Source organism: Alnus glutinosa, chromosome 8, assembly GCF_958979055.1.
Source record: "Alnus glutinosa chromosome 8, dhAlnGlut1.1, whole genome shotgun sequence".
Taxonomy (NCBI): domain Eukaryota; kingdom Viridiplantae; phylum Streptophyta; class Magnoliopsida; order Fagales; family Betulaceae; genus Alnus; species Alnus glutinosa.
In genome coordinates, this window is record NC_084893.1 from 12052194 (window position 1) to 12071925 (window position 19732).

Below are 19732 nucleotides of genomic sequence, written 5' to 3' on the forward strand. Positions count from 1 at the left end.
CCCTGGAGTCCAGACTGATGCAGATTGTATGCACGCAATTTCCTTATCAAGGATCTCGTCCGGACGATGTTGCCTTGTCATCCAGAGAGGTGCAAGCTGCCTTCCCAATCTGTGTCTGTAAAGGAAAACTGGAATCTTCTTGAACTATGAAGAGCGTCAGGACGTGTTACCATGACATCCGGACGGATGCAATTTGGAACTGTTTAGAAGCTTCTCGACACTGATGGGCGTTCGGACGCATGACAGGGTCGTTCGAATGGAAACAAAGGATTTGAATTTTTCTAAGTTGGAATTTGCACAGAATCTTCCAAGAACATTGAAATAGCCTTGAAGCTTATGACACTGAAACTTGTCATAATAAGGCTCTTTCCATATTTAGAGAAATAAACTCTAAATATTTTGTAGATTCTAAAATACACGGCATCCCTGTTTAAACAGCAACATTACATGATAGGGATTTTGTCAACAAAATGCAGCCAACAAAACTAACACGCCCTTCTTATATTCCTCAACACCTTCTTGGTTTGGAATCTGGTTGTTCTTGAAAAGCTTGAGTTGCTTCAATGGCGACTCTAATTGGTCGTCGGGGAGGTCATAGGTCACCACGTTCAAAAAAGGAAAAGATAAAATGGAGTTGAGTGGGCTTGTTAAACTCACCGTTTTGAACATAGGGGGCAAATTTGGAACTTCAGGCTGTTGCACGTGACCTCTTTTCCGTCCAAAGTGATGGATAAGGGGACAAAAGGTCCTAATTGCCACACATTGTTAACATTAGGGGCCCATTTACCAATTTTTAAACATTGGGTGCCAGATCGCCATATGGTGGATATATTAGGGGGTAAAGTGTAATTTCCCCATGATTTTATGACCATGAAAGTAAAGTATGTTATAGCACGCATCATGAGCCTGTACATTGGGAAGGGAATGTATGATGAAATGAGACATGTAAAAAAAATGTTAAAGGCAGGACTAATGAAAGATGAGAAAGTCCTTGTTGGGGTTGAGCTCCATATTCTCAACAAAAGGGTTGGGTGACAAAGGAGAAAGTCCTCGGTGGGGCTGAGCTTCAGCTCTCATTGCATTAAATGGTAATGAAAAGACATGGAAAGATGACATGATTGATACATGTGTTATGATTGGTTTATGATGGTTTTCACGCTAGATGTGCCAGTACGCATGTGTTTGAATGGAATAGAGCATATCCATACAGTTACTATGATGTCTCACATCGCCTGAGTATGGGGATAAGGGTGTGCTTATATGTATATTTACACCCTACTTAACACAACATGTTTTAAAGTCGTGATGACCATAAACCTATCAGAACTCCGCAGTTAAGCGTGTTTCTGTGAGAGTAATAATAGGATATGACTTTCTAAGAAGTCTAGTTCAGGGGAGCCAAAAGTAGACAATATTATGTCGTTACAAATTAGGTCGTTACAAATGGTATTCGAGCCATTGCCCGCCCTGAGATGGGGGAACGTGCACAAGCCCATTGGGGTCGCTAACGGGCATTTGCTAGGACTCCAAGAATGGGGTGACCTCCTGGGAAGTCTGGTTCGAAGGACCAAAAAATAGATAATATTGTGTCGTTAGTAGTATGAGAGCCATTGCCCAGCATGAGATGGAGGGAGCGTGCACAAACCTATGAGGATCGTTAACGGGCACTCGCTAGGATGCCAAGAATGGGGTGACCTCCTGGGAAGTCTGATTCAGGGGAGCCAAAAGCAAATAATATTGTGTCGTTACAAATTTGGTCGTTACAAATGGTATCAGAGCCATTGCCTGGCCTGAGATGGGGGAACGTGCACAAGCCCATGAGGGTCGCTAACAGGCACTCGCTAGGATGCTAAGAATGGGGTGATGCCATCAGGGTCGCCAGCGAGGACGCTGGATCCCAAGAGGGGGTGATTATTACGTCCCACATTGCTTGGATATGAGAATGAGGATATGCTTATATGTATATTCCCATCCTTTTTGACACAACGCGTTTTGAAGCAATGAGGACATGAACCTATCAGAATTTCATAGTTAAGCGTGCTTCTGCAAGAGTAATACCAGGATGAGTGACCTCCTCAAAAGTCTAGTTTGGGGGAGCCAAAAGCAGACAATTTTTTTTTGTCGTTGGGGTGGGTCGTTACAAGTTGGGTCATTATAGTCATAGTTAGAATGCATTTAATGATTTATGGTTTCACGCTTAGATATGCATGTATGCTTGTCCTTTGCCATAAGTCATGGCGGCATGTATACTTGCATAGTTGAGATGTATAATATGTATGTAAAGAGTTGCATTGCAATTCAGATGAGTTAGTATGCATACGATTTAAGTGGAAAATTGAATGTGCTCATACTCTCCGAGCTAAATGGTAAGTTTTGTGGATTTTCATGAGTACTGTGTTTACTTTATCAACTACAGAATGTTTAAAAAGAGATGTCAAACCAGTGGTAAATGATGTTGTAAACACTTGGTAGAAAGTGAAACTGGCGTTGCTCACAAACACCAATAATGGCCGGTAAAAGTTTTACTAGCTGTTTTTTTCAAATGCCGGGATTTTTGTTTGGACATTTTTAAAACTGCTGGCATTGCTAGAACGCCGGAACGACAATGACGGTATTGTCTGGACTTTCATAACAAATGCTCTAAACACTAACTCAGGCATTTTCGACAGTACATTGCCCCACGCCTGTAGGCACTAGGATAACACGACGTTTTTCGGTCATCATGTTTAGGGTTTTTTTTTTTTTTTGGTAGTATATTTGAATATAAAAACTAACTTGAAATAGATTACAATAAAAATAAAAATAAAATTTATAAGATAATTCATAGATAGTTTGATATTCACTTACAATTAAAATTCTCTTGCAATTGCAATGGAGGTCAAATTCGTAAAAATAAAAATAAAAATATAAGCTTAAAAAAACAAAACAAAAACAAAAACAGAGGTTCTGATTTGTGAGGCTATATATAGCTAGTTGAGCCACTCTTGCAACAAGCATACTGGAGGTCAAATTCGTCATTGCCAATCCCTATATAAAAGGGTTTCATTTCATCCAACTTCCCAAGAACTCCATTTTCCCGCTCCTTGACTCTCTCTCTCTCTCTCCCCCTCTCCAAGAAATAATCAACTCAAGATGCCGAGTTCTTTGAACATTTGGTTCGTTCTGGTGGTTTCAATCTCGGTGCTTATATCATGGACTAGTCTGATAGGGGAAAGTGGCAAATCCTCTGCTCCCTCTGCTCCTGGGGTTTCCTCTGTAACTTTGGCTTCTTCTTTCGATGATGAATTGAGCTTAGACTTTGATTTCTACCGCGAGACTTGCCCACAAGCCGAGGCCATCGTGAGGTCTTCGATGGCTCGTATTTATTCTGAGCACCAGGATGTCTCAGCGGCTCTACTGCGTCTCTTTTTCCATGACTGCTTCATTGAGGTAAGTGGTCCTTTTCCTTCATTCATTCTTATCGCTTCTTCTTTTTCATAAGATGCGGGTTTGTCTGTTTCTTATCTGCTATTCCCTTTCTTCTAAACATTTTGTGTTTTATTCATTTCCAATATGTGCATTCATTTTTACCAACTTTGTGATGGTTCTTTCTGTTTCTTTTGGGGCTTGGTTTCTGTAAGATATTCGATTATTCGATTATTCTTCTACTTCTTGACAGTGTATGTTTGTATTGGCTGTTTTGGGTTTTGAGCGATTAAGGTTCTCGCCATTCTGGAATTTTCTTGTTTTTTGGTTTTCTTTGTGGCTCAAAATGGCGTTCACTTGTATTGGCTTTTGGGCTATTGTTGATCTGTTTCTTTTCTTTTCTTTTCTTTTCTTTTTTTTTTTTGATTCAATCGTTGACCTGTTTCTTATCTCCTGTATTGTTAATGTTATTCTTGGTATCAATTTGTTATTCTTAATGTTGTGGGGGTTTCTTGACTAGGGCTGTGATGCTTCGGTCCTCTTGGATGACAGCAATGGTGATAAAAACAGTTCCATCGAGAGGCAGGCTATACCCAATAAGACCTTGAAGGGTTTTGATAAGATTGATTTGATCAAAGAGGAGCTCGAAAAGGCTTGTCCAGGGGTTGTTTCTTGTGCTGATACGGTTTCTATTGCCACTAGAGATGGCATAGTTCTGGTCTTTTCTTGCCCTCTTTCTATGTTATTTGCCTTTAGGATATTCTTGTTATTGTTATGCATCTTTTCGCGTTTCAGTATCAGTTAAGGAAGCAGTATTTGATGATTGTTTTGTGGCTAATGTTGTTTAAATTGAACTGTGGGGAAAACGTACTTCTAAGAAACTAAAAATTGGTTGAAAACAAACAAATTAAGAGTATTTCGTAAACTATTTTGCTGTTTCGGTTTTTAGTAATTATTAAACTCATCCTTACTTAGCCAACTGTTTCGGTTTTGGTTGTGGCGTTTCAGGTCTTAAATGTTGAAAAATTCAAAATCTTGGAAGGCTTTTGTTGTTCTAAAATCTTTTTAATATCAGTCAAACTGATGATGTAGGACATGCATGTATCTATTATCTTTCTAAATTTGATATTTTCTTATGTTACAGCTTTTGCTCCTTTGTTTTAATGAATTGTAATACTTCTCTCTCACTGAATCTCATATTTATACTTTTGTTACCTGCTTTGCTCTTTCTGTCCAAATTATGCCAGTTTCTTTTGTTGTCATTCTTTTTGGTTGCTAAGAAAACATTGAAGGAAAACGATGATGAAAGGATAGAAAATGTCTCATACATTTTATTGTCTTAAGTTCTTAAAAATAAATACACATCATGCTGACACGCAATTATATGACACTTGGTTACTTGACCTTTTCCTTTCTTGTTCATACTTAGGAGTCTATACATTCTCTAATTTTTCTTCCTATTTTTCCATTTTCTAAGCTTCCAAGAGTTCACCCCAATAGGATAGAGGTGGCCGAGTGGGTGCCCCAACAAAATTGCTGCGGGGCAAACCTACTTCTCCACTGCGGTCACCCCTTTTTAAAGAAAAAATAAAAATTTATAAGTAAGAAATCTAGCTCTGCGCCAGAAATAAAATGTGTATTGTCAAAATAAACATGTTTATTAGTGTTTGTTTTTTTGAAAACTCTAAACACTAAAAAGTTTACCGAACAATTTTCTTCTGTGGACCTCATCGACAACACTTATCAAATGTAAATCCCACCAAAATTACTTCTTAAGTTTTATCACATCAAAAACTCTTTTCAAATCAAAACACAAAAAACACATTTCAAAATTGTTGGCAAACGTAGCCTATAGGTTGAATTGAAATTTTTCCCCTTTTTGTTTTCCTTACTGTACGATGACCAAAACATTGTAGGAATTATGGTTTTCGAATCCTTTTCTTCCACTTCTCTGCATCCAAGTGGGGCAGAACTATTCTATCCATGGGTCTTTTTCTGTCTGATATTTTATTCCCGTATCTACATGCAGTTGTTATTGGAGTTCTCTGATGTATGCTAGTATACCTGAAATCACAGGCTGGTGGCCCCTTTTATCCAGTGCTAACGGGCAGGAGGGATAGCAGTCATTCATATTATGTCGAAGCACTGGCCGAGATTCCACGACCGGACGACAATGTGACACAGACACTTCACCTTTTTGGCCTAAGAGGTTTTGATGAAAGAGAAACAGTCAGTCTTCTAGGTATATACTCACATGCTCTCTTCTGCCTCTTCTCCTTTTCTTTTTCCCCCCTTGTTTTATGGAGTTGAAGAAAATTAAGGTTGGTAATAGTATTAATAATAAGTTGGATTGGTTACTTGATCCTCTCAAGGAGCACACAACATTGGGAAGATAGGGTGTGAAATAATACAGCAGCGCCTCTCTGACTTCAAGGGGACAGGGCAGCCAGACCCAACGATAGCTCTTGATTTCCTGACTGAAATGAGACTGAAGTGCCAAGACAGCACCAGTGACCCTTCTTCTGTAGACTTGCAGACATTATCATCTGGGGCAGGTTTTGGCACTCACTATTACCGTAGCTTGTTAATGGGGAGAGGACTCCTCTTTGCTGATCAACAACTGATGACTGAAGAGAAGACCGCAAGACTGGTAAGAGCTTATGCTTCAGACGATGGATCAACTTTTAGAATGGACTTTGCCCGGGCATTGATGAAGATGTCAAGCCTTGGTGTTCTCACTGGATCGAAAGGTCAGGTCAGACGGAATTGCTCCTTGCCTCTTGTCCCTTTTTAAGTGACACTCTTGGAGATTCTCGATTCTTTTGGATACTTTCTTTATTTCTTGCATGTGCTAATGTCAGTCTGTATATATATAATAATGAATCTGATTGTAACAACTGCATATAGATATATGTTTTTGCTCGAGATCTTTATTAGACCATGAGATTCAGTCAGTCAGAAATATTCTCAACCAAAAATCTCTCCAATGTATGTACCCACTTTGGTTGGATTTTCCTCATCAACAAAATCTTTGTTTTTTTTTTTTTTTCTCGTTTTAATATTCATTCTATGACGTGCATGTTATTAATATGTACAGCAGTGTCTTGGTTGATCGAAATAGATAAAAGTTCAAAGAAATCAAGAAAGTTTGATTAAGATCTATTCACCCCCTCTACTTCTAGATTCCATCAATTCGCAATCTTTTCAAATATATAATACTAAACTTAAAAAAAAAAAAATCTGGATAATGAGAATAGTGAATAATTATTTAAACCACATAAATGAATGTGGCATATGGCTGGGTCACACTTTAATATATTTTGTTTTTTCTTCTTGTACATATTTATTTTTTAGACATAATTAGAATTTCAAAATTTGTATTAGTAAAATTAATCTTAATAGGGTCGAAAGGAGTTGATTGAAAACAAGAGAAAAAAATAATAATAAACTATTTGATAAAATTAAAAATCCACTGACCTGAAAATGGACCAAAACAAAAGATAGATCGTTGATAATTTAATTCCCTATTAGATATAATAAGATCGATAGTTATGTAATATCATACCATATATGGCTCAAATATTTTTATTTTCTTGTCTTTTATTTTTTCTTTGTATTGATAAAATATATAATTTGTTGGGAAATAATCCCACAAGTTTCGGCCCATCTAGAAGATTATGGGCCTCCAAGCCGACATTGGCCCAATAGGGATCACAAACCTTGAGCCTGCACGGTACGAGTCCTTGAGCATGGAGTTTGGGTCCATGGAAGTCCTGGGAAGAGATTGCCCCGAGAACTGATGTGACCAGATTGTGGCCTTGATGTGACAAAATGCAAAGCTACTACTTAGAATCCTAGAACCATCTTATTCCGAGATAAATCGAGAGGAGCACAGGGAGGAGGATCACAACAGCCGCGTCGACGGCCGTGATCAATAGAAAGATAACTTTCACAAGGACCATCGAGAAGATGACCAACTGGGAAGAGACAACTGGAGGATTAATCTCCAGGGGGATCGCGGGGAAGATGCTGGATTTGGGTAGAAAGGTCTCAGATTTGGAGAAAAAGGCAAGGCGGTTGTGGTGGACAGACTTTTGCTGGGTACCAGTACATCCTTCACTCGACGTGTGGCCGACTATCGTTTGCTCGAAAAACTCAAGGTCCCCCAGATCTAGAGTTACAGTGGAGCATGAGATCCTGTTGAGCACCTACGGAACTTTCGAGTCCACATTGACCTTCACGGGACCCTTGATGAGGTAGCTTGTCGGGCCTTCCCCATAACTCTTTTTAGGAATGCCCGAGACTGGTGCAAAAAGCTACCCTTGAGCTCTGTCGATAAGTTTGAAAGGTTGGGGATATAGTTTTTAGTGTAGTTTATGGCTGCGCGGACACGAAAAAAGCATTTGGGATATTTGCTGACGTTGCAGCAATGTGGCAACAAGAGTATTAAAGAATTCATGGCTCCGTTCAACCTAGAGAAGATGGCAATGGAAGATCCCACCGATGACATGGTTTTCGTAGCTCTTTACCAGGGTCTCTCACTAGAAGGACCATTGATGAAGAAGTTAGCCAGGAAGCAACCGAGTACTTTCCAGGGGTTGTTGGAGAAGGTGGAAGAGTTTATCAATCAGGAAGAAACTTTGAAGGCAATTAGCTTGAGGCAGCCCCAGGACACACCCTTGGAAAAGAAGAAAAATGAGTTAAAGAAGTTGGACAGAGAAGAGCAGAAGCTGGCGAAGAAGTTCTAAGACTACAACTTTACACCTCTGAACATCAGGGCAACAGAAGCTCTCATAGAAATAAAGAAAGATCCCCATAACAAAACAAAGTACTGTGACTTCCATGAAGCATTAGGTCAACATATCGAGGGGTGTATAGCCTTGCGATTATTGATTGAAAAATTCATCGAGAATGGAAAGTTGGTCCGGTTTTTAGGGTAGTTGAGGAATCAGTTGAGGAATGATCGGCCACAAAATCCTCGGGACAATCAACCCCGGGATCACCAGACTCGGGACTATCAATCTATCGTCAACCTCGAGATTATTGCTCGCGGGGCCCTCCTTTACAGGATGACAGGGGGCGTAACAATGCCCCCCGGGAGAATGAAGGAAGAAGGGACGACCAGAGAAAGGAAAGGAGTAGGAGTTAGCGACGTAAAGAACTCGAGAATCAGGAGGTTATAGCAAAGATCCAGACTCATATTTGTGGAGTTCGCAGGAGGAGGCAACTCCAATTCTGCCAGAAAGGCGTACGCTAGATAGGCAAAAAATCAGGAGGTGTATGTAGTAGAATGGCCCTCAAATTTTTAGAAGAAAGAATCCCCGATGGTAGGATTCTCTGACGATAATTATGTGGGAATCTCTTTTCCACATAGTGATGCTTTGGTAGTCGCCCTAATGATAGCAAGCTACAGTGTCCATCAGATCCTGTGGATAACGGGAGTTTGGTGGATATCATGTACTGGTCGTGTAAAGACCAAGAAAAATAAATGAAGAATTTAGTAATTAATAAATTATATTTATTAAATAAGATGGATTAACATTAGGTTCTACGTGATAATATTTATATTATCCAAAATATAGTAAGTTTAAGATAAAATAATAAAAATTGGAATAATAAAATACTACTAATGAGTCTTTAGGAAATAATAATAATGAACTCTAGTGGAATAAATAATTAATTGTATTGATGAAATATAGTTAGATTAAATGTAGGGTCAAATATTAGTTATTAAAATATAGGATTTTAATATTGTGGGGTCCTAGTTAATTTGTGAAAGTCTAGGCATTTAAATAAAAAGAAAATCTCACCCTGCCACATGTCACCATCGGATTGGTTAGGAGAAGATAACCTCATCTTCTCCCAACCACCCACATGGTGACACATGCCCCACTCATTCTCTTTCTCTTTCCTCTTTCTTTTCTTTCCTTTTCTCTCCCCTTCTCGTGGACATCACCCCCTTCCTCTTTTCTTTCCCTTTTTCTTCCTTCCTTTCTCCTTCTCCCTCACGCACACTCTCCCTCTTCTTCCTTTCTCCTTTCTTTTCCTTTTTTTCTCCTCTCCCTCCCTTCTCACTCTCACACACATACACACACAGTGAGTTGCCGAGAGAGAGAGAGAGAGACACACACACACAGAGTTGAGAGTGAGAAGCTAAAGAAGAAGAAGGAGAAGATGGTGAAGGGAAATAGATTTTCGTCCATGGGTTTTCATGAGGCACGTAAGGTGAAGACTTCAATTGTTCTCCAACAGTGAGTTCAAGGTAACTAGAACGTGGGGATATTCGAGTCATGGGTCCAATGCAGCCAAGGTGAGTATTCTAGTCACTGAGAGACCTTAGGAATTTAGATATATGAATTGCTATGTTTGGTCTAATTGGATGTTAACTCTATGATGATGATTTGATATATGAAATTATGAACTATATTGTGAAAATAAAATTTGTTGATGAATTGATATTGAAGAATGGATGAAATTTGTATTGTGAATGTAAATGTGATAATGAGATAATGTAGAGATATGCATTAATCTACATGTGAATGGATAACATGATGTTGGATATATATATATATATATATATATGTGTGTGTGTGTGATTGAATTGAGAATATGATGACAAGTTAATGTTGAGATGATTGAAATTGATATGTTTGTAATTGTTGGGGGATTGAGTAACATGAAATTATATTATGAATGTGGTATGCGTAGGAAGGAAGATGAATGAGAATAATGTGATTGAGTTGTGGATCATGGGGATTGAATACGTTGTAATAATGGTAGTATATGAGTACTTAGTATACAAGGTAAGTCTAGGGTATGTGGTTCTAGCACTTGTGTATTGTTGCCCTGCGGGTATGTGGCTTTATGGGCGGTGTTAAAGATAAGTCTAGGGTATATGGCTCTAACACTTGTGTATTGTTGCTCTGCGGGTATGTGGCTTTATGGGCGGTGTTAAAGATAAGTCTAGGGTATGTGGCTCTAGCACTTGTGTATTGTTGCCCTGAGTATGTGGCTTTATGGGCAGTATTAAAGGCAAGTATAGGGTATGTGGCTCTAGCATTTGTGTGTTGTTTGCCCTGCGAGTATGTGGCTTTACGGGTGTTGTTAAAGGTAAGCCTAGAGTGCGTGGCTCTAGCACTTGTGTGTTGTTTGCCCTGCGGATATGTGACTTTAAGGGCGGTGTGTGCAGATATTCTTGTGTACTATGCGTAAGTCCAGAGTTGTTGCCCCTAGCTGCGGAGTTGGTAAAATTTGGAGTATTGCTTATGGTATGCGTGGAATATTGTTAGTAGAAACCGTGATAATATATAAGTGTGTGATGAACAACGTGACTTGTACTTGATAATGTGTTGTTGTGTGAACTTAATAATTTGTGAATAACGTTGTTGAACCCTACATGCATTTATGTTTGTGTATGTTTTATACTTAGTGAGTTTTATACTACTGAGGCCTCAGCACTTCTTATTGAGGCGGTGAACTCATATTTTCACCTATATGGATGTGGCTACCACCACAACCGTATAGATGAAGTTCCTTTGACTGCAAGTACTTCGGTCGTAGTTGATGGTGTTGTAGAAATGCACTTGCGATATTATGACCGAAGCACGCCGCAATGGTTGTAATTGTCGGACCACAGGTGTCCACTGTTTTATAGGTTTGGATTTACGGCTCGTGTCACCTGTGACACTTGTATTGTCGAGCCATTATTGTTATGTAATTATTGTGTTGATAAGACTTAAACAGATAGATGTTAAATGGCTCTTTGATGTAGTTATTTGCGATAGATGTATAAGTTGGGATTTCAACTATTCGGGTTTATGTCTTCCGCTGCATAAATAGATATATGTTATACTCTGATTTATTAGGTACATATTAAGGGGTATGTACCATATGTTGGCTTTGCGATATATTGTCATGCTACTCTGAAGATCTGTTTATATTTTAAGAGATTAATGTTTATGGAAATGTTTTGTATAAAAAAAAAAAAAAAAAAAAAAAGGGTCGTCACTGGTCGGTTTTCGAGAAGTTGAAGCTGGGCCAGGAGAAGATAGTCTCAGTTCATTTTTCGTTGATGGGGTTTATGGGCAAGCAGGTTCAGTCGCAAGGTTCGGTCGAACTCCTAGGCGAGCTGGTTCAAAGCAGGGCTGTACAAGCGGTTATAGTTAGAGGTTATTGGCTAAAAATGTTAACAGCAACCACCTCTGCCTAGGCGGTTAGCGGTTATTATGTTTATAATTGCCGATTTGAAAACCGCTTTTTAATTTGGGCTTTAGGCCAGTTTTGGGCCAGATTTTGGGTTGGTTTAAATTTTTTTAAAAAAAACATAAATAATTTTTGGACCCTTTGATTTTTCTAGTGATTTTCTTTTTCCTTTCTTTTCTATATATTGCAGATGTTTGTCAACTAGTATGTTTTCCCCTTTAATAAGGAAAAGCTTTGAATTCAGTCCATAAGAATAGAAAGATTTGGTAGTTTAAAGAAATTTCAAGAATAAGAACCGAAATCCCTCTTAGTTTTAACTCAATACAGCCCGCCATATCCTAAATAAATCATTTCCACAAAAAAAAAAAGTATAAACGATGCCGTGTAGACTGTGTAGTCGTAGGGCTGTACAAATTTTTAATATATATATATATACGTGGTTAGGAGTTACTAACCACCTCTGCCTAGGTGGTTAGCGGTTGCAGAACGGTTATAGCCGCTCCGTTTATACAGGCCTAGTTCAAAGAAGTATATTACCCGGATTGGCTTGAGAATGACATGATGGTGAAGAAATCCAGCGGCAAATGGAGGATGTGTGTGGACTTTACTGACCTCAACAAGGCGTGTCTGAAAGATAGCTTCCCTTTGCCTCGAATAGATCTATTAGTGGATTCAACCTTGGGTCATGAACTCCATAGTTTCATGGATGCCTTCTTTGGCTATAACCAGATACCCATGCATGAGCTGGACGAGGAAAAGGCAGCCTTCATCACCAACTGTGGGCTATATTGCTACAAGGTCATGCCGTTCAGGTTAAAGAATGTCAGGGCAACATACCAGCGATTGGTCAACAAGATGTTTTGAGAGCAAATAGGGAGGAACATGGAGGTCAATGTGGACGACATGTTAGTGAAGAGCATATTGCCGGCCAAACACTTCAGCGACTTGACCGAGACATTCCAGACGTTGAGGAAGTACGGTATGTAACTGAACCCCTCTCAATGTGTCTTTGAAGTATCCTTGGGAAAAGTCCTTGGCTTTGTAGTGTCCAAGTGAGGTATAGAAGCCAATCCGGAGAAGGTGCAAGCAGTGCTAGACATGTAATCGCCCCAAAACATCAAGCAGCTACAATAACCGGTTCATTTCATGATCAATGGATAAATACCTACAATTCTTCAAGATTCTGAGAAATGCCTCACTTGGAATGAAGAGTGCGAAGAAGCTTTCAATCAGTGGAAGCGATACCTAGGAAGTCCACCGTTACTCAACAGAGCTACTGCAGGAGAAAGACTCTTCCTCTACCTAGCAGTATCACCTTTTGTGGTAAGCTCAGTCCTAATACGTGAAGATCAAGGGGTCCAGAGGCCGGTATATTTCACCAGCAAAGCTCTTCATGATGCGGAGGAACAATTTCCCTAGATAGAAATGCTAGCATTAGTATTTATTGTTTCAGCGAGGTGGCTGAGACCGTACTTCCAAGTGCACACCATCAATGACAAGAGTGCCCCAGGAACACAATATGCGGGCATATTTCTTGGCTCGCCTTGGGTCCAGGACAAACGAAGAAATTGGAGCTTCGAACCAACAGATACAAACTTTAATCGAACCTTCAATTACACCGCATGTAAAGGTATTGCAGGTACAAGCCGCTTGAGTCTTGGCATGGGCCGAGGAAGTCGTTTGGTATCTTAAGGAAGGAAAACTCCCCGAGGCAAGGAAACAGTCCCGGCAGGTATGGATGTGCTTGGCCCAGTATACCCTGATTGAGGACACACTTACGGATGAGGGTACACCATACCCTTCCTCAAGAGTATCTCCATGTTCGAAGCAGAGTATGTCTTACGTGAAATATACAAAAGGGTATGTGGCAGCCATGCGGGAAATTGGATGTTGACCCTCAAAGCCATAAGATTCGGTCATTTTTGGCCCCATATGAATGAAGACTCTGCAAAGATCGTACAGAGCTGTGACAATTGACGGAGGTTCATCAAAGAAATGAAGAATCCCTCGGAAGAGTTGCGCTCAGTCTCGCCACCTTGGCCCTTCACACAGTGGGGGGTCGATATTGTGGGCCTTTTACCTACGGGAAAAGGGGGATGCAAGTTCCTAGTGGTGGCGGTAGACTACTTCACAAAGTGGGTCGAGGTAGAAGTCTTGGCGATTATAACAGCTGGGAATGTCAAGAACAACTTATGGAAGTCCATAGTGTGTCGGTACGGCATTCCACATGCCTTTGTAACAGACAATGGTAGGCAGTTCGATTGTGAATCCTTTCAAAAATGGTGCGCGGAACTATGTATCAGGAAGTACTTCTCTACATTGGGACACCCACAAGCAAATGTACAAGTAAAAGTAACCAACAAGACCCTGATGGCCACGTTGAAAGGGAGCCTGGGTAGATTTCTTGCCAGAGGTGCAATGCTCGTATAGAATGACAACTTGGATCTCTATTGGAGAAATTCCTTTCTCCTTAACTTTCGGCACCAAGGCGGTAATACATGTTGAAGTTGGATTGTTGAGTTATCGGGTTAAACACTACGACCCAAGACTGAACAGTGAAGGCATAAGGTTGCACTTGGACCTACTACAGGAAAGAAGAGATAAAGCCTAAGTCACAATGGCTACGTACCAAAGGAAATTCGATTAGTACTTCAAGAGAAATGACAAGCATCGAGACTTCGGGGGTAGAAGATTGGGTTTTGCGTTAAGTGACACTGGCAACTCGAGACCCCACTAAAGGAAAGCTAGGACCAAAATGTGAAAGGACCTACCAGGTAATTAGGATTCACAGAAAGAGGGCCTATTATCTCCAAGTAGTGGATGGTCGACCTTTACTATAACCATGGAACGCAGTACAACTAAAGAAGTATTATCAGTACTAGCTTGGCATTATGTTATATCTCTTTCAAACTATGTTATGGTTTTTCAATAATTTCAAGTTTAATATCAATAAAGACAAGAATTTCTTTGAATTACGCAATAGTTGAATGAAGAAAAACAAGGCAGGGAGAAAACCTTGAGGAAAAAAGTCCCCAAGATCTAAACTTGGTTTTTTCAAAAACCAAGTGTTCAAAGAAGGGTTGGGCTTTGCCCTAAACACAAGGTTCCGGACCAAAGACCTAAACTTGATTTTTTCCAAAACCAAGTCTTCAAAGAAGGGCCGAGTTTCACCCTGGACACAGGGTTCCCGACCCAAGACCTAAACTTGGTTTTTTCCAAAACCAAGTCTTCAAGGAAGGGCCGGGTTTCCCCTAAGAAACGTAGGGTTCTCGGCCCAAGATCTAAACTTGGTTTTTTCTAAAACCAAGTCTTGAAAGAAGGGCCGTGTTTCTCCCTAGACACAGGGTTCCTGACCCAAGACCTAAACTTGGTTTTTTTCCAAAACCAAGTCTTCAAGGAAGGGCCGGGTTTTGTCCTAGACACAAGATTCCCAACCCAAGATCTAAACTTGGTTTTTTCTAAAACCAAGTCTTCAAGGAAGGGTTGGGTTTCGCCCAAGACACAAGGGTCCCGACCCAAGATCTAAACTTGGTTTTTTTCCAAAACCAAGTCTTCAAGGAAGGGCTAGGTTTAGCCCTAGGCACAGGGTTCCTAACCCAAGACCTAAACTTGGTTTTTTCCAAAACCAAGTCTTCAAGGAAGGGCCGGGTTTCGCCATAGACACAGAGTTCCTGACCCAAGATCTAAACTTGATTATTTCAAAACCAAGTCTTCAAGGAAGGGACAGGTTTCACTCTAGCTACGGTTTCCTCCAAAACCAAGCCTTAGGACAACACATAACATCTCTATAGTATGGGCTAAACCGCCCTTTAGCTGTTATGGGGGTACATATACTACATTATGAAATCTCAAAGGTACTACAAACATTGTACAACTGGAAAATCAAAAAAATTTCCTCATTCATAACAAGGGGGAATTACAAAAAAAAAAAAAAAAAAAAAAAGGAGCAGTCCCCCCAGCGGCCTCGTCTTCATCTTCAGAAGGCTCATCAGAAGTCGAAGGAAAATGAGGTATCTCGGTATCTTCAGGATAAAGGCCATGAATGTTATCCTAGGCAATGTCGGGGAACAATTATGTCCTTATCTTCGCCAATTCATCGACAACCCTTTGCGGGATAGGTAAGAAGTCTGCAGGCACGGTTTTCGGAGCAAATTGCCATCTCCCTAGCCGCAGAACCAAGGTTTTAAAGGACTCGAAACCCCAGTTGAAGCCTCGAGTCCACACTTGGTCCTAGAACCAAGGCACGGAGGGAGGTTGCTTCAGATACGGGAGCGCCTTGAGCTTCCAATGCTTATATTTCTGCCTGAGCTTGCTGCACTCTTCCTCAGATTCTAGAAGCATAGTCTTAGTGGCTGACAGAAAGTCCTGGGCCTTCTTTAATTGGCTAGCTGGGCTCTCAAATGTTCTAACTCCTTAAAGGTCATCGTCAAGTCTCGGGGAAAAATGAGGAGTAGCCGGAGGCGCTGGAGTAGCTTCTAGGGAACCGAACAAAGTCTTGTTCGTGGCTAGGACCATCCTCCTTGTCCGCTCCTTCTTCGAGGCCTTTTTCTCAGGAATAACCCTAGGAACCATCGGTTACGAAGACTCGGTAGCCTTGGCCTTTACAGAAGTTCCCCTCTTCTTCAGTTTAACCTTGACTTCGAGGATGTCATAATCAAACTGTTAGTTTTATTGTCTTCATTCTGTTGACAAAAACACTATCATGTAATGTTGTTGTCTGAAACAGAGTTATCATATTATTCAGAATCTCTAGTTTATCAGAGTTTATTTCTCAAAAGATGGATAGAGTCTTATTATGACAAGTTCAGTGTCATAAGCATCAAAAAGGCAATTTCAGAAGTTCTAGGAAGATTCTGCGTAGTTGACAACTCAGCAAAAGTCGGATCCCTTGTTTCCATTTGGACGGCTCAGTGATGCGTTTGGACGCCCTCTAATGTATAGAAGATTCTGACAAGCTCAGCATTGCATCCGTCCGGTTGTCAAGGCAACACACCCGGACGCTCTTCAGTGTTTGAAAAGAATCCAATTTTTCTTTACAGACATGGATTGAGAAAAATAGATTGCAACTATCTGGACGTTAGGGCAATACCGTTCGGACATGGCCTTAATATGAAAATTCGTGAAGCTCGTTATGAAAAGGCGGTTGCATAGTTCAATGTTTGGACGTTCTATGACTCTGTTCGGACGCCGCCTAGAGAAATCCAAATCAGTGGCGATTTATGTTTTCTAAACCTATAAATAAAGGCCTCTAGGCATTTATTTTTTACAGAATTTGGTATTGAATTCTCTATAGCTTATAGAGGGTTTTTAGGGAGATATTGTGAAGATCTGCAAGCTCTCTAGTTGCTGCCGTTTGTTTGTACGAAGTGTAGCTTAGGGAGGAGCCCTAAGTAAAGGAATCCATTGAATACCCCTTCAAGTAGGAGACTTGGTTGGGAGGTGTTAACGTTGGGTTACGTGTCAGAGTGCGAGATACAATCGCTACATAAGGGTATGTAAGTGTTACTGTCTTGTTACTAGCTTTGTCTTCTGAATAGTGGATTCCTGGGTTTTGTTGTCCCGGAGTGGTTTTTATCTTAATTGAGTTTCCACTTCGTTAACAAAATATCTGTCTCATTTAAATTCCGCACTTATGATATTTTGTTACACATTGTTCACACACACACATTGTTCACATTTTTCACAAACCTCTCTCGAAAAGCAGCGTCGGTGACAATGGCGTCATAGTCCATCTTCTCGGCATTCATTGGGAGCTTGGAGAACTTTGATTTGCTTCTTCTACGTACGGGTCAAGTTAGGAAATTGTTCCCTTGCCAAATAATAAAAATGGTGATTCAAAAGAGTTAGGAAGATGAGTCGGGACCTAAAGAAAAAATTGTGTAAATAGATAAAGCTACGATAAAGCTACAAGTACTCACAATCCTTCTTGAGCTTGCCTCACTCCTAGGACACCCTCTGATCTTCGACAAAAGCTTCGGGGAGAGCCAACTCCTAGGAACCCGAGACAAAAAAGAACTCTACAAACTAGTTTTTGTTGTTGTGTAAGTTTACTTCAATGAGATGAATTGGACAATGGTTTGGATGGTGAAGGCCAAAAGTTTATCTCCGGCCACAGTATGTATATGGTAAAAACGTGTCTAAACCCATTAGGCATTATCTGGAACGGGGATAGCTAGAGATAACATAGCAACTCTCGGGTGATGGGCTAGAGCGGGAAGCGAAGACCGGCCAGAAGCATCCATTTATGAAAACAGATATCCCTGATGCCGGGTTCCAGGATAACGCCCTGGTTTGCCCCAGGAAAACTGGATACATATTGATGCGGGAATATCAAAATTATGCCTGAGGAATGTCTCGTCTGACGCCGTGTAGATGGACCGAAGCCCGCGAGTGGACTCCAAGCCGGGAAGAATGTCCTTCTCAGTTGGGGCTACGTTCGTAGTCGAGGCTTCGCCGTTGAGACAAACCTTGGCTAGCTGAACCTTGCCACCAAGGATTGGAGGGGCGGTAGGGCTGTCTTCCGCGATGAGATTGCCGCCGAAGGGAGGAATTGCCGGAGGAAGACATTTTTTTTTTCCTTTTTTTCGGGGAATAATTAGGTTGGGTTGTAGATGTTAATAAATATTGACTTCTAATTAACCAAGTGTGTGTGTTTGTGTGCAACAAAATATCTTAAATGCGAAATTTAAATAAGACAAGATATTTGTTACGAAGTGGAAACTCTATGAAGAGAAAAACCACTCTGGGGCAGCCAAACCTATGAACTCCACTATCCAAAAACAAAGCTAGTTACAAGACACTCGTACTCACATACTCTTATGCAGTAGTCATACCTTTAACTCTGACACGAAGCCCATCGTGAACGCTTCCCAACCAGATCTTCCACCTGAAGGGGTTTTTGATGGATTCCTTTACCTTAGGGTCGACCCCTAAGATAGACTTCACACAAACTGTTGAGCACACACCGGCAACGGCTTGAGAGCTAGCAGATCTTTGATTCTCCCTAAACACCCTCTCAAAGCTAAGAGAATTCAATACCAAATTCTGTACAAAACACATGCCTAGAGCCCTCTTTATATAGGCTTTACAAATCCTACTTCAACTCAAATAAGGAGGCCTAAACCAACGAAGATTCGGACTCTGGACGCGCTTCTGAACGTTTTTGGGCATGCGTCTGAACGTTTCTCTTGGCTGCCTGGACAGTCAAGTTGTATCATTTTTCGTTAGCTTTCCAATGACACCAATTTCATCCCAATCTGATATTTGAACAGAAAGTTATGATCAAAATACTGAAGGGCGTTCGGACAGCTTGACCGAGTGTCCGGACGGTCAACTACAACCGCCTTTCCAAAATAGCATTGAAAGTTTCCATAACAAGGTCCACGTCCGGACGGCTTGGCAGAGCGTCCGGATGGTCTTCGCCATAACTCTTTTCTGCGTACGAAAAGGAAGCCCGGAATATTCTGAAATGCTAGACAGCGTCTGGATGTGTTGCCAGGTCGTCCAGATGTCTTGTAGAAACTTCCCAAACAGTGTCGACTTTTGAAATCCAACTTTGTGTAGAATTTGGAGAAGCTTGACCTAGCGTCCGGACGGTGTTGCTCTGACGTCCGGACGTTCTTCAACGCTGAAGCTTCTAGACACTGCGGGGCGTCCGGACGGTTGCACAGGAATCGGCTGTTCTGACTCGAGAAATTGTATGGAATCTTCATGTACATCTTCTTAGAAACTTGTGACCATACACATGGCATGAAATGAGACACTGTCCATATTACTTGAAGACTCTGAATAGAACCAATAATCTTATTAAAAAGCAACCGTTACAAAAAGTGTTTTTGTCAACCAGAAAGTTGCCAATATAAAATACTAATAAACTCCCTCTTTGGCCATTTTGGGACAAAAAACAATTGACCGGTTTGGAAATACATTCCCGTTCCAAAACAAAAAATACTCCCCCTTTTTGTCTCAAAAGGAAAAGGGTAAACAGAGTATAAGAGAAAACCACAATTACTAAAATTCAAAACAACAAGAATAATAGTAAAGTGTCTCATCAAAAGCTCAAATCAATAAGAGAAAACCAAAACCTCAAGATATCATATTTCCTAAATTTGAGCCATTTCGGCTT

General features: G+C 40.6%; 1 protein-coding gene across 1 annotated transcript; it reads left to right on the forward strand.

Moving 5' to 3' along the window:
* Window positions 1-3043: 3043 nt before the first annotated feature.
* Window positions 3044-6328, forward strand: LOC133876453 (putative Peroxidase 48). The gene is made up of 4 exons (XM_062314732.1): window positions 3044-3429; window positions 3926-4123; window positions 5482-5647; window positions 5778-6328. Exons 1-4 carry the CDS (start codon window positions 3133-3135, stop codon window positions 6197-6199), a joined length of 1083 nt encoding a protein of 360 aa, XP_062170716.1. The 5' UTR covers window positions 3044-3132; the 3' UTR covers window positions 6200-6328.
* Window positions 6329-19732: the final 13404 nt, after the last annotated feature.